This window comes from Lolium perenne, chromosome 4 (genome assembly GCF_019359855.2).
Source record: "Lolium perenne isolate Kyuss_39 chromosome 4, Kyuss_2.0, whole genome shotgun sequence".
Lineage (NCBI taxonomy): Eukaryota > Viridiplantae > Streptophyta > Magnoliopsida > Poales > Poaceae > Lolium > Lolium perenne.
In genome coordinates this window covers 7,084,255-7,099,957 of record NC_067247.2, presented here as the reverse complement: position 1 = coordinate 7,099,957, position 15,703 = coordinate 7,084,255, and the positions used below count along the sequence as shown (strand labels likewise).

General features: G+C 46.5%; 1 protein-coding gene across 1 annotated transcript; it reads left to right on the top strand.

Annotated features, from left to right (window-relative positions):
• Window positions 1-11,672: 11,672 nt before the first annotated feature.
• Window positions 11,673-14,778, top strand: LOC127349429 (F-box/FBD/LRR-repeat protein At3g26920). The gene is made up of 5 exons (XM_051375181.2): window positions 11,673-11,914; window positions 12,071-12,667; window positions 12,758-13,624; window positions 13,713-13,856; window positions 14,316-14,778. Exons 2-5 carry the CDS (start codon window positions 12,086-12,088, stop codon window positions 14,619-14,621), a joined length of 1,899 nt encoding a protein of 632 aa, XP_051231141.1. The 5' UTR covers window positions 11,673-11,914; window positions 12,071-12,085; the 3' UTR covers window positions 14,622-14,778.
• The last annotated feature ends 925 nt before the right edge of the window (window positions 14,779-15,703 follow it).

Genomic DNA, 15,703 nt, shown 5'->3' with positions numbered 1-15,703 from the left:
CTTACTACGATCGGCTGTGCCATCGTCATCGGCAGAGCTAGCTAGCTTGGAGGGATGGCTAAATTGGCCTGTCTCGCAGATTATCATGAAACTGATGCGTTGCCATCAGTTACTAAGCATGGATTAGGCCAACAGTTGACAAACTCGGCATGAAAGAAATTGGCGAAATCAAGTTAAGGGAATTCTTCATTAGTATTGGGATTCCTTACAATGGGGAGCCGATTGCTCAAGGAAGGAAGAACAAAAGAAGGGTCTATTGACCAATCTACTACTGCTAGGCCTATACTATTAGATCCTAGTCTACGGGCCATCACTGCCCTCATCGTCATCCTCAGAACTCTCATCGGCACTGCTGCCGATGGGCTCCTTGTCGCTACTCCCGTAGCCCTCCACGGGGGCTTCGTCCCCGTCTTCGTCGTCGCTGCTGTCGTCGTCCCACCACATGCGGAGGCGTTTCGCCGGCGGGTAGCCCTCGAGGGAGTCGTCGTCATCGTCGTCTTCTTCTCCCTCTTCTTCAGAGGTGGGGCAGCCGTCCCAGGAGAACTGGTCGTCCTCGCTTTTTGACTCCAGTTCCCCGTCGGCGAGGAACTGAAGATCTTCATCCCCGCTGGTCAAGGACTTGTCGTCCTCAGACCAAATGGAGGAGGCATGGCTCTCCTCGTCCCAGTCTTCCGGGGCACGAATTTCCGGCGGCGTCTCGCGGGAGGAGTCGGACCCGTAGGAAAACTCGGAGGAGGAGGAAGAAGACATGGCGGCACAGAGGGTTTTTGGTGCTAATGCGAGGAGGACGAAGGAGACGCAAGCTGTTTAGAACGGTTAAATAAAGGGGATATGAGAGAGATTCAATGCCACAGCAGTTTCCGAGGGGATGTTGCCCAACAGGAGAGTTTTGCGGCCACGTGGAAAAGTGGAAGGGGCAAGGCATCATGATGAGGATTCTACGGCAGTTCTGCTCTGCCACGACATGAGCCGACGAAAGAAAGCGTAATGATTTTGGAAATGTCATTTCCAAAACCAGGGGGGCATGTGTTATCACCAGGATTTGACCGAGTCAGAGGTGGGCCGCGATCAAGATGGGCGTGAAGAAATATATATAGAAGAAATACGTGAATCGGCCTTTTATACCAAGTTGGGCTTGTTTGCCCATGTATCTGTAACATATTAGATCGCATCTTAGTTTAGAAGTTAGAATCTTACTCGTGCACGGTTTGGTGCACGCCCACATTAGAAAGTCCCCTGGACTATAAATATGTATCTAGGGCTTATGGAATAAACAACAACCAACGTTCAACCACAAACAAATCTCGGCGCATCGCCAACTCCTTCGTCTCGAAGGTTTCTACCGGTAAGCATCATGCTGCCTAGATCGCATCTTGTGATCTAGGCAGCACAAGCCTGCCTACGTTGTTCATGCGTTGCTCGTACTGAAGCCTTTTTGATGGCGAGCAACGTAGTTATCTTAGATATGTTAGGGTTAGCATTGTTCTTCATGTTACATGCTATCGTAGTGCAACCCTTGCATGTCTAGCCGCCCTTACACCTATCTTAGGTGTAGGGGCGGTACCCCGCTTGATCATAGTTTAGTAGATCTGATCCGTTACGATTGCTCCTTGTTCTACAAGGATTAGTTTAATATCTGCAATAGTTAGGCCTTACAAAGGGGGGGAGGATCCAGCGGCACGTAGGGTGTCGTTCGTTGGCCCTAAACAGGATGTTCCGGGGATCAACCTCGTGTTGGTTTTTAGGCCTTGTCTAGGATCGGCTTACGATCACCGTGCGTGGCCGCGAGGCCCAACCTGGAGTAGGACGATCCGATTATGCGGTGAAAACCCTAAATCGTCGTAGATCTCATTAGCTTTATCTTGATCAAGCAGGACCACCATATATTCGGACACCTCGTCTGAATCATGGGTGGATCGGCTCTTTGAGCCGATTCACAGGATAACCTGAGAGCCGATCGAGGCTCGTATTTAACGTTTACGTGTGTGCCCTGCAGGAAACTAAGCGAGGCATCATCCACACCTTCCTGACCAGGTATAGGTCAGGTGGCACGCCCTTGTGATAAACATCGGTCGTGCGACCAGGAGGCTTTGCGGGCCGTCGCTCTGAGGGACTGGGGCCAGCCGCAGCCCTAGTTGTTCCCGGCTCTACGGTGTTGACCGTCTCTGCCCGCCAGGGGGTTTCTGACGTCAACAGCGTCATGAGAATATGAAGGTCGCCGTTGAAAATACTGTTGCCTTGGTTGCCGATAGCCAGCAAACTATCGACTGGGCGAAAGTTGGCGACACTGAGCAGATAGAACAATCAAGATGGAGGTCGCTGATTAAGGCAGCCAAGCCCAACACGAAGAAAATCTTGGCATATCTCGGGATCAAGCCAGCTTCGACTCCTAGCTCATCAAGGCCGGAGGTCTAGTTGCATGCCTCCTTGTTTTTCCTTTCTCTGTTTCTTTTGCTCTTGTCGCCATTTTAGCCTTGGCGACAATTACTCTGTTAGTCCCTCTGGAGAACTTCTTTTGTAATGTCCGTGTAAATTTTCTAGAAAGTAATGAAATTCCTCTTCGTGCTTATCATTGATCCTGGGACTTTCTTTTCCAGTTAATATTTGATAATTACTCGACCCCTCCTTGTTCTGCCGCTGCTTCACCTGCATCTTCCTTCTCGAAGAAAGTACTAGTCGACCATAATCCCCTCGAAGGTTCGTCGAGCAGACATTTGCCGGAAGATTTGCAAGAACTTCGACAACAACTTCAATCTATGAAGAAACAAACTCTGGCAATGATGGAACAATCTCGGAAAGCATCTGAGCAAGAAAAACTTGCTCTTCAACAAGCCAGAGAAGCTACGGCTGCCAGGGATGCTGCTGTATTAGAAGCAAAGGGAGCCACAACCCGAGAAAATAGTATGCTCGAGCTGATGCTGGAAGCTAGCACAGATATGTTAGGTACGTTTTTGCGATCTCATGATGCCTTCTCTTTATTTTGCTGTGCCTTTCTTCCAATTTCATGCCTTGTCGCTTAATAGGCTCGGTTCTTGATGCTGCTGCCGAAGATCAAAGAGTGATCGAGAGAACAAATCTTCTCGTCAATCTTTCCCTTAACCATGGCTGTTTGTTCTGGGCCACTCCTGAACGAACCCAACAAATTGTTAGGTTCCAAGACCGTGCTTGCCAAGTGCGCGAATTTCTCAGTTTTTGCACGACGACATTAACCCTTGTCTATAGGAATTTATTTCCTCGAAATGAGGTTCCCAAAACTCTTCCTGAATTATTAGAGGTATTCAGAGATGCTCCCCGCATTCATAACTTTGTGCGTGCTCAACTCTCTGCTGGAGCGAGATTCGCCATGATTATGATAAACATCTGTCACCCAAAGTTAGACCTGACGAAGATTGTTGCTGATTGTCTGGCCAAGAAAACGCGGCGGAAAAATGATATTGACTCAATCGATGACATGGTAGCTCCCGTGGCCGAATCGATGATAGATGAGCTTCTTCGGATGGACTCAGAGTTCTTTATCAAGGGTTCTTATGCTGAGCATAAAACAACCAGAGGCTTGTCCGTAGATAGTATCTTGGGATTTAACTGATTTGTACTATATTGGAAACCTTGTATCTCACTTCTTTTTTGATTTCTTTTTTGTATTTCCGAAGAAATTTATTGTATATTGCCGAAGTCCTCTATATTGTTGAAGCCCCCGAGCCTAACTGGGCAAAGGTTGTACTATTTTTTCCACCTTGAAAGTTTATCTTTCTGTTGTAATAAGACATCCTTGTTTTTCCCTTGATGGATTGCCAATCTTCGAGTATCTTTGATGTCGAAGTTCTATATTTTTATTGCGAGGTTCTTAAACCAGAGCACTTAAGATTTTTGACGTGTACACTATATTTATGATTGCTGGCTTCCGATTTTTATATTTGGCGAGGTATTAAAGTACCAAGGCGAAATATTTCAGTGAATCTATATTGTATGTATTTTGAGACTTAGGCGTTGAGCCCCCGAGCGTGTCGAAAAATAAGAAGTATATCTCCACTATCTTTATTATATTGCAGCACCGCGAGCCCGCCTCATTAAAAACCTTTCCGGCCCCACTCGGTGCCCCGAAAAGGAAAAGAGTGCGTCTGAAAACTCGCGGGCGTTTCAGTACATTGTATTTTTGCAGAGAAGAACTATATTTTCGACTTCTAGGCGTAGAACCGCCTGAGCTGCGCCACGTTCCAGGGGTTTTGCTCCTCCACCCCTGTCTTCTTGTCCTTTATCCTGTATGCTCCTCCTCCGATTACTTCTGTGACAATGTAAGGGCCAAGCCATGGTGACTCGAGTTTTTCATGACTTTTTTGCGTGAGCCGAAGAACTAGGTCTCCCACCTGAAAAGATCTTGGCCGCAAACGTCGACTGTGCTAATTCTTCAAGTCCTGTTGGTACTTGGTTACCCTTGATAATACTTCGTCTCGAGCTTCGTCAAGTGCGTCTACGTCGTCCTCCAATGCTATCCTGGAAGTTTCTTCATTATACTCTGTGACTCTGGGGGAGTCGTGTTCTATCTCTATTGGTAGTACTGCCTCTGCTCCATGGACCAGAAAAAACGGGGTTTCCTGTGTCGCTGTATTTGGTGTTGTTCGGATGCTCCACAACACACTTGGTAGTTCTTCGGGCCAGGTATGCCGAGCTTTTTCCAGTGGTCCCAACAGGCGTTTCTTGATGCCGTTGCAGATGATGCCATTGGCTTTCTCGACTTGCCCATTGGTTTGAGGATGTGCAACTGACGCAAAGTGCAACTTGATGCCCACTTCCTTGCAATAATCTTTGAATTCGTGGGATGTAAAGTTACTGCCATTGTCCGTGACAATGCTGTGGGGCACTCCAAATCTGAAAACGAGGCCTTTTATGAATTTTACTGCGGATGCTCCGTCCGACGAATTTATCGGCTTCGCTTCTATCCACTTTGTAAATTTGTCGACAGCTACTAGCATGTATTCCTTTCCTCCTGGCCACGATTTATGTAACTTGCCCACCATATCAAGTCCCCATTGTGCAAAGGGCCATGACAATGGTATTGGTGTTAGTTCTGCTGCCGGGGAGTGAGGTTTTGCGGCAAACCTTTGACACGCATCGCAAGTCCTTACTATTTCTTTGGCGTCTTCGATTGCTGTCAACCAGTAAAATCCTGCCCGAAAAACCTTGGCTGCGATGGCTCGACTACTCGCGTGGTGGCCGCATATTCCTTCGTGTACATCCTTCAGAATTATTCTTCCTTCTTCAGGTGTGACACACCTTTGCAGGACGCCGGAGATACTCCGTTTGTACAATTCTCCTTTTATCACCGTGAAAGCTTTGGAGCGTCGAATTACTCGCCTTGCCTCAACTGGATCATCGGGTGTTTCTTTCCTGAGTATGTATGATACATATGCTTGCATCCAGGGAACTTGTACCATCATCACAAGCTCTTGTTCCTCTTCCTCCTCCGTGGTTTCTGTGAGGGATGTCGAAGTTTTCTCTTTTGCTTTTTGCTGCCCCTGTTTTGGCTTCGTAGATCTTTCCGCTATTTCTTCCCAAAATACTCCTGGCGGGATTGGGAGGCACTGCGACCCGATATTTGCAAGGACGTCAGCTTCATCATTGCTTAATCTACTGATGTGATTTACCTCGCATCCATCAAATAGCTTCTCGAGTTCATTGTACACCTCCTTGTATGCTACCATGCTATCATTGACTGCATCACATTGGTTCATAACTTGCTGAGCTACCAATTGTGAGTCACCAAAGATTTTTAATCGAGTTGCACCGCAAGCTTTCGCCATCTTCATCCCGTGTATGAGGGCTTCGTATTCTGCTTCGTTGTTAGATGCGTTAGGGAACGTCATCCGAAGGATATACTTCAATTTGTCGCCTTCAGGTGATATAAGTACTACTCCTGCGCCAGCTCCTTCTACTCTCTTGGACCCGTCGAAATTCATGGTCCAGGTTCTCGACAAGTCTGGGGGTCCTGTGTTTTGCAGCTCCATCCACTCTGCGATGAAGTCTGGCAGAACTTGCGACTTGATTGCTTTTCTTTTTTCATACGTGATGTCCCGAGGGGAAAGTTCTATTCCCCAAAGGGAGACACGACCCGTAGCTTCTGGATTGTTCAGTATATTTGACAAAGGAGCTTCATTGACCACTATGATCGGGTGTGCCGAAAAATAGTGGCGCAATTTTCGTGCTGTTGTGAACACTCCGTATGCTAACTTTTGGTACTGAGGGTACCTTTGTTTTGATGGTGATAAAACTTCGCTGACGAAGTATACTGGCCTCTGTACTCCGTGGAGCTTTCCTTCTTCTTCTCTTTCGACAACTAGCACCGTGCTCAACACTTGGGGCGTGGTTGCGATGTATAACAGGAGAGGTTCCTTGTCCTTCGGCGCCACCAAAATTGGTGGTGTCGAGATTTTGCGCTTCAAATCTTCGAAGGCTCTATCGGCTTCTTCGTTCCACTGGAATTTGTCTCCTTGCTTTATCAGAGCGTAAAATGGTAATGCTTTTTCTCCTAACCTGGCGACGAATCTGCTCAAAGCTGCGACTCGCCCAGTTAGCTGTTGTATCTCTTTCAACTTTGTTGGCTTTCTCATTGTTACGATAGCTTGTATTTTATCGGGATTTGCTTCAATCCCTCTTGCTGAGACTAGAAATCCCAGAAGTTCTCCTGCTGGGACGCCAAAGGAACACTTCGTCGGGTTCAACTTCAGGCAGAATTTGTCGAGGTTGTCAAAGGTTTCCTTGAGATCCTCGATCAGTGTTGTCCCCTTTTTTGACGTTATGACGACATCGTCGATATATACTTGCACGTTTTTCCCAATCTGTGTCGCCAAACACTTCTGCATCATCCTTTGATATGTTGCTCCCGCGTTTTTTAGACCAAAGGGCATTGTTCTGTAGCAAAACACGCCGTAAGGTGTAATAAACGCGGTCTTTACTTCATCTTCTTCTTTCAATCTGATCTGGTTATAACCAGAATATGCGTCCAGAAAGGAAAGACGTTCACATCCAGCCGTGGAGTCGATAATTTGATCGATCCTCGGGAGGGGAAAGTGATCCTTTGGACAATGTTTATTGAGACACGTAAAGTCGACGCACATGCGAAGGACCTTAGTGTTTTTCTTTGGCACCAACACAGGATTTGCTACCCATGTGGCTTCCGTGAATATCTCTTTGATAAAACCGGCTTCCTGTAGTCGATTGATCTCTGATAGCATAGCTTTGCGGTTTGGTTCCGAAAAACGCCGCAAAGGTTGTTTGATTGGTCTCGCTAATGGATCCAAGTTTAGGTGGTGCTCGGCAAGTTCCCTGGGTACTCCTGGCATGTCAGCTGGACACCATGCGAAGATTTTCCAGTTCTCTCGGAGGAACTCGACGAGCGCGCTTTCCTATGCGATGTCCATGTCGTTTGCGATGGATGTCGTCTTTTTCGGGTCTGTCGGGTGGATCTGCACCTCCTTAGAATTTTTCTCGGTATTGAAAGTTGACTCTTTATTTGTCCTTCCAACATCTGGCAGTACGTCGTAATCAGTCATGCTTTTTGACGCCAAATACTCAGCTTGCATCCCGAAAGTTTCTGATAACCGATGAAAATCCTTGTCGCATTTGTCGGCTAAGGCGAAGCTTCCTTTAACTGTGATTGGTCCCTTTGGTCCAGGCAATCTCCACAACAGGTATGTATAGTGTGGTACTGCCATAAACCTAGTGTATGCTGGTCATCCCAACAAAGCGTGGTATTGCGACGGAAAATCCACGACTTCAAATTCTAGCTTCTCGATTCTATAATTCTCTCGAGTTCCAAACTGAACGTCGAGATTTATCTTCCCCAATGGATAACTTGGTTTCTCCGGTGTGATGCCGTGGAACCTTGTGTCTGTTGGCTTCAGGTTTGCTAAGGATATGTTCATCTTCCTCAATGTATCTGCGTACATAAGGTTTAAGCTGCTGCCACCATCTATGAATACTCGAGAAACATCAAATCCCGCAATAGGCCGCGAGAATAAGTCTTGGCTTGCCCCTGGTCGAGGAACTTGCTGCGGATGATCCGCTATGGTGAAGCCGATGTCTTGCCCTGACCAATTGAGGTACTCAACTGTTGGTGGAGGCATTTTCTCTGCCATGAACACCTGTCTCGAGATTACTTTTTGAGTTTTGTTGGACGGCCTTCCCTTCTGAATCATTGACACCGCTCTGTTTGAGTTAGGATCGACATAAGGTGGTGGTGGAGGTGCTGCCGCTATTCTGAGATGGTGCCGGTTGTCGTCCGTAATCGCGGGAGGTGGTGGCAGGTGAACCTCGCTCCTGGGCTCCCGAGGATTTCTCTGTGCTGCTCGAGCATGAGCGTTCTCTGCATATCTGAACATTGCCTGAAAATTTCGACAGTCTTTCTGCAGGTGCCCTGACTGTCTTTTTCCGTTGCTGTCGATGAAAAAATGCATCTGACACGGCCCATTCATCATCTCTTCGGGAGACACGAAAGGCCTCTGTGGCCTTGGCCCGTTGTTTTGCCTATTTTGTCGAAATTCGTCTCTGTTGTCACTTCGTTGCTCATTACTTCTCTGGTAATCATCTCGATTATTTCCTCCTGCACTGGCTCGGAAACCAGCCGAAATTTTCCCTGGGGCGTCATAGTTCGAATACTGCCGAGGAAATCGTCGCCTTGGTTGGTAATTTCGACCACGGTCTTCCTCTGGCGACCTGTGCCGTTTGTTGTGGACAGCATCTTCTCCATCTGCCCATCTGTTTGCTATCTCCATTAACGCGGATACTGTCTTTGGATTGGTCCTTCCCAAGTCCTCGACAAAATCTCCACGCCTGATTCCTGCCACGAACGCATCTATTGCTCTCTCGTCAGATATGTTTTCTGCCGAGTTTTTGATGATGTTCCACCTTTGGATGTACTTTCTCATTGACTCATCTGGCTTTTGTCGACATGCTCTCAACTCTTCTAACGACGCAGGTCTTTTGCACGTGGATCTGAAGTTCTTGACGAATACGTCCTCAAAACTTTCCCAGCTGTCGACAGATCCTGGCGGAAGCTTTTTGATCCAAGATCGTGCGGCTCCACTTAAGTGCACCTGAATACTTTGCCTGGCTGTTGCCCTAGTTCCTCCAGTTAACTTCACCGTCTCGAGGTAATCAACTAGCCAATCTTCTGGATCTTGCAGACCGTCGAATTTTTTGAAATGATCGGGTAGTTTGAATCCTGAGGGGACTCGAGTTTTTCGGACTCTCCTCGTGAAGCATGGTAGGCCGCACATATCCTCGTCGTTAAGCTCCGGGGATTGCCGATGATCCCTTCTGCTTTGCCTCGCTCTATCGACCCTTGCTTGTGCTCCTGTGTCCCTTGCTCCACTTGGTCCTTCAGGGACTGCCGCCGTTGCTGCTGCAGGTCGTGGACTATTTTGTCTTGCCGCTTCTTCGGGAGGCGTTGATACAAATGCTGTCCCCATAGCTCCAACCCCTGCTAACGCCATATTGTATAATGTTTCCCTTGGATCACCTGGGGGTGGCCTAGATGCGAGGATATAAGCTTGTGTCGCCATATACCCAGCTTCTGGTGTCTTAGGGATAATGTTTCCTCTTGTATCTATCGACATAAAGGACATGTCGAGGTTTTGAACTAAGTGCTCTCTTTCTGCTTCGGGTATGTTTTGTAACCTTGATCTTCCTCTGTTCCGAGCCTCCCTATGGCTATCATCCGAAACTCTAGATTGTCGACTTAGATCTGCCCTTCTCCTGCTGGATGCAGAAGCTGCCTCCTTTCTCCTGTTCAACTCAGCTGTCTGTTTTTCTATTTCTACGCGATTCGTGCGAGCCTATATTGATAAGCTTGCAGTTCTTGAGCCGTAGCTGTTGTCGTCATTGGCTCCGAACCATCTAAAGCTTTTGCAGCTCTATCCCAGGCTGCTTGTGGAAGTTGAACTCTGACACGTGGTGTGGGCCCGACATATTTAGTGCCCATACCTCTCCTTAGATCTGAGGGATCGACATAAGGATTACCCAAATCGTCGAAAGCCTCCGATGTTTCCTCTTGATTTTCGATAGCATAAATCTGATGATATTTTGTACTCAGATCTATGTTGGGTTTGGTGACATCATTGTTGAGATTGATGAAGACCTTGCCCACTGTGATAGATTTGTCGATGAAGTCGTAACTGTCGACATCGCTTGAGCCATCGCTTATATATGAATCCGCAGATGACTCTAACGACCTGTTGCTGAAGATCTTGGCGAGTTTCTCTCTTGCTCTGGTGCTGACGTAACGTGTTACCGAAGTTTCTTCTTCTCCTGACTCGGTTGACGATGCATAGTTTGAAAAATCGGAATCGGCCGCCGACGATCCCGACGAAATCGGAATTTCGACACGATACGATCCTTCCTTCTCGACGCGAAAGTGAAACCTTCCGAACGTCATCTCCATGGGCTCCGCCAGATATGCATATGCATCCAAACGGGAGGGTGGGTGAGGAACAAAATCAACAAGACCAGCAGCGATCTGTTTACCTCGGTCCATTGTGTTGCTTCCGGTTGACGATGTCGAAGATCTTGAACGTGCCATCGAGATCAGATCCTTACGCCTCTAATTCCCACAGACGGCGCCAATTGACAAGGTATCAACTTGTCAATGCCTACGGGTTATAGGCTGGGGTTTAGTTAGAAGTAGAGGGCAAGTAGATCTCGAAGGTTTCAGCCGAAAAGTACTCGACGATTATGAAAACTAGGGTTTGTGAACAATGATTCGATGATCTTCTCGTCCCTCGACTCCCCCTTTATATAAGAGGTGGAGCCGAGGGTTTCGTTTCGTACAAGTTACAGAATCCGGGACGGTTTCTAACTCATCCTGCCAGATTACAAACAACACTTCCTATTACAACTCTACTTTCCTTAATATATCTTGGGCTCTCGAACCTTCTTATTCTTCGGGTAATGGACCTTCCTTAAACCCCGGGTACTATCTTTGGTAAGCCCATTTGGGATGCCTATGTCAAGGAGCAAGGAACAAGGCCAAATTAGAGGAGATGAGGATTAACGTGAAGAAGGCCAAAGCAATAAAGCAACTATTGGCTGAAGATAGGGAGATCATGATGATAAACACAAAGAACATGAATGAGCAACAAATGAAATGGTGGAAGGAGGCCTCGGCGGAGATCGTGGAGAGACGAAGACTAGCTCGTGAAGAGGCAAGTGGTGGTGGTTCGATGACTCATGGAGGTGGTGGCAATGATGGTCACGACGGTCCAACCTCGGTTGGATGCCGGTGGTGAGAGGAGATGATGGACTATGAACTATTTGCTATAATTGTGTCATTTAATGTCTGCACTATGAACTATGCATGAGTTGTTTGCATTTGATTGTGTCATTTGTCTGATCATATGTATTTTTTTATAAACCCTGCCATTACGGATTCGGAAGCCGTTGTTTTACAGTTTTGGTTTACGTATCCTGCTATACACCAGCGATTTTTCGATTCATAAACACGAGTTCGGTGAACTGAACTCCGGACAGTTCGCATTTATACGGGCTCTTTTAGAGATGCTCTAATGCTCTAATGTTATCTTATGCGGGGATCGGCGAAGGGTTATTTCGTGCACTTTTTTGGTCGAAAAGTTTATTTGAAAATCGCCTTCTACTACCTAATCCAAACCACTAAAAAGAGGAAGACGATCCGGTTACAAAATTTCCGCGTCGCCGTCGTCTTCCTCCCAGGCCTTCTTCCCCACTCTACCGGTTGCGTTGATTGCGCTGACGCCGACCGATTTCCGCCGAGCTGCCGCCGTGCCCTCCAGCCCAGATCCCCGCCGTCCACGCGCGGTGCGTCGCCGCCATCGCCATCCCCGTCCCCGTCCAGCCTCCGGCATTGCTTCCCTCCTGTCCCAACCCCGTCCGCAGTTTCTCTGAGGTACGAGCACATTATCCTCGTCCATGGTTTGCTAACCTCCACCGGCGTCCAGATCCGCCACCAAAGGGGGGAGGCACCTTTCCTCCGGGGCAGAGGGGTTTCACTTATAGTACTAGTACACTAAATCCAGCTGAGTTTCTCCTCGGTGCATTGCAGCTCAGAACGGCGAACATGCGCGGAACAGAAGATACGGTGAACCCTCGTCCATGGCAGCACGGCGGCGTAACAGGGAGCAATCTGCAGCTCAAACCATTGAGGGTTCTGGCCTTCAGAGCCCTATCAGACTGCGTACGGCGCCAAGCGTTCCATCGGGAGCAGATAGCCTACGGTGGCCGGTTCCAGCTGCTGAGCGTTCTGCTCTGCGCAGCGGTCCGTGCCGAGGGGGCGGCGAGCAATCGCTCTAAACTGTGTGGCAGGATCCTCATCTGTGGAGTTCTGTCCGACTACATCCACCACGGACCGATCGACCGTAGGAAGGAACCGGTGATCCATGGGTTTGAACCGCTCAACATCCTGGCTTTCAGAGCTATATTGGACCACATACAGCGTAGAGTGTTCCATCGGGAGCCGGTACAGAACGGCAACTTCCAGCTGCTGAGTGTTCTGCTCTGCTCAGCGATCCGCGCAGCGCATGATGATCGATTTAAGCTGTGCTGCATTCTAACTTGTGGAGCTGTGTCCGACTACATCTGTCACGAAGCTATCAACCGGAGGAAGGAACCAGCGATTGATCTGCTTAGAGACCTTCCGGAGGTATGTTGAGATTTTGTGTCACAGATCTCGAGATGGCAGACTTACTAATTTCTACTCGCTCGCAACTACATGTAGTTATTATTTTTGCAGGGCGTGCTATGCACGATTTTATCGAAGCTGCCTCTGGATGAAGCTGTAAGAACTAGTGCTGTGTCAAGGAATTGGAGAAACCTGTGGACACTCTGTCCTAAACTGAGTTTCGATGGAAGTATGATGTGTGGCAAGAACAATTATCCTGAAAGAGTACACGTTCTGATGTTCATTCGCAACGTTAACAGGGTCTTGGCACAGTGCTGTGGCAAGCTGGTTCAAGAGCTTGCAGTCAAAATTAATTTCAACTGGACGCTGGTTGAGCATCTCAATAATTGGGTCAGTTTTTCTGTATCATCGCATACAAAGGCACTTGTTTTTGATTTAGCACCGGAAGGTCGCCAGCCTACAGGTCCTTATGATGATCGGTACAAATTCCCATTTGAGCTCCTTGACAAGGACAGTATACACCGTCTGCAGAAAATTCATCTTAGCTATGTAGAATTCCACCCACCAATGCTATTTAGTGGTTTCCCCAACCTACGGAAGCTTGACCTGAATTTAGTGAATGTCAATGGGGAGGATATTGCACACATGTTGTCAAACTGCTGTAACCTGGAGTGGCTCAGTATTGTTAGATGCCATCTCAATGGTGAACTAGAGGTTAAAGGTCCACTGCCTCATCTGCTATACTTGAAAATTGCGTCCTGCGAGAGGAATACAAATATAGCATTCCATGCTGTGAACCTTGCAACTTTCGAATACAGAGGAATGGCAGTGCCTATCGACCTCGGTAATTCATCGGAACTGGAATGTGCAGACATATGCTATTTTGGAGATACTCTTGAGCGCACTATTAGTGTACTTGCTAATGTTCTTACAAATGTGCAACGCCTGACCCTCACTGCAAGCTGTAAACGACCAGAGGTTTTGTCTTCCATCATTCTTTATAATTCATAACTTATCCTATAATATCACATTACTGCGTCATGACATCTGGTTACGTATCTTTCAGATTCCCTGCTTGATGCCTTACCAATGCAAGTTTTCTCGGATGAAGTATTTACAACTGAGGCTGGTCTGTGTCAAAGAATTCCACAGCTTATCTTTGGTCCATTTTCTGTGGTCTGCTCCTTTTGTTGAGAAGTTAGAGCTGCACGTAAGTATCCGCTCATATGGTTTCTTCTTGGCTGCTAGTCCATACATTTCTTGTTAGTGTTACTCCATTACTGCTTATTCAAAGGAAATATATAATATCATTTTTGGACAATGAAAACTGTCATACCTACAACTTAGAAGTATTTGTTTGAGTATAAAACGTGATAAGCCAACTGTTGCGCTGGAAATTTTATTTTTATCTTTGGTATTGTGTATGCTATCCTGTAATTAATGGATGGACATGGACTGTTAGGTTTGCTGTTCTCACCCTGCTTGTTCTTAAGCTGCTGGTCTTTTATTCAGTCTATTTTTTCATAGCGTAAATTACAGTTTGATAAAATTCTTTTAGTCACTTGGTCATGTACTCAGCTTATGTTACTGACATTTGATTATAGATACATTGAATCTGAACGTGTCAGGAAGCTTCTCATATTTCACTTTTTGGGGTTCAAACTTGCAGTTTTTTACTGATTATGTGCATCTGGTACAAGAATCTAAACCTATCAGCAAGCTTCCGGAGTGTTTGTTCAACAACATGAAGAGCATGCATATTACAGGATTTAAATCGTTCAATGACCAAGTTGAATTCCTTTTGCACATGTTGGAAAATGCCCCAGCATTGGAGGTTTTAAGTATAGATCATTTAGATAAATATCCTCTAGAAGGCCATGAAAAAGACGCAAAATCAGTTAACTTTGTCCCTACAACTGCTAGAAGGTATCTTGAAGGAAAGATTCCACCCAAGTGCACCTTGATATTACTTTAAGAGATTTGTTGGTGAGTGTATAGCTAGCCAGGGATGAAATGCAGTCATCCTGAAATATGTCTTCACGGGTTAGTACTATGTAAACTTGTGCTTTTTGACTTGTTTTGCACATTCCATGTTATTGATTGAAATATGGAACATACTCCCTCAGCATTAATCTGCTATTAGGCCTCTACTGTGTATCGAGTGAAAACCTAGATTGTTAGCCCTAAGGAACGATTATATACCAAAACACAGTACATAAGATTTGGTTGTCACAACAACTCTACAAGAGATAGGAAGGTATATATCCTGCCGGATATGCTACAGACATTGAACGCATTGGTGGTTGCAACATGTGTTTGGTGGTTGGCTTGAACGCATTGGTAATATGGTCTTCTCACGAGATGAATCAGACATCGTTCACACCAGGGTTATCACACCAAATGACTGGCTTGCAGCTGCCGTACGTGAAATTCCTTGAGCAGCGATTGCAGCCCGATAGCTTCGGCAATACAATTCGTGAAGGCCTTATATTCAGCATTCGAACAATTTCTGAAAAGAGTGAAACACACTTTCAACCTTAGACTTATGTTTAAGTAGATCGAACTATGTGAAGTGACTTAAATCTTCAAGAAAACTGACGTAGTACTTGAATCAGCCGACTGAGGTAATATCAGCCCCGTAGACTTTTGTGTGTACAAGTTAAGGGGTGAAGCCGTAACATGCAATGATCTGCTATGGGGGAGTTGTTGGATCGCAGCGAATTTACCGGCTCCGGTAGGTACAGTAGTGATGACGTCATGCTGACATCATCCATGTGTTGACTTAGTTTCTAAATATTTGCGAAATATGTCTAAAATTTGTGAAACATGTTTGAAACTTGTGAAATAATATTTACTATTCAAAGTATGTTTCACAAAGTTTCACAAATGTTGCTCACGTGAAGGTCAACCAAGCGTTGTTGGGCCATGCTTGGGTTAAAAAAATCAAAATGGACATAAACCTCACCATCCAACATTTACATGAGTACATCCGGCTATGGACTCTTCTCCGAGGCATTCATCTCAATGAACTTCTTGAAGACACAATCACGTGGAACA

Bases quoted from the DNA above. Each gene is read 5' to 3' on its own strand.
- LOC127349429 (XM_051375181.2), top strand. From the start codon at position 12,086: ATGCGCGGAACAGAAGATACGGTGAACCCTCGTCCATGGCAGCACGGC. The intron at 13,625-13,712 runs GTTTTGTCTTCC...CGTATCTTTCAG, and splicing joins CAAGCTGTAAACGACCAGAG to ATTCCCTGCTTGATGCCTTA. The intron at 13,857-14,315 runs GTAAGTATCCGC...TCAAACTTGCAG, and splicing joins TTGAGAAGTTAGAGCTGCAC to TTTTTTACTGATTATGTGCA.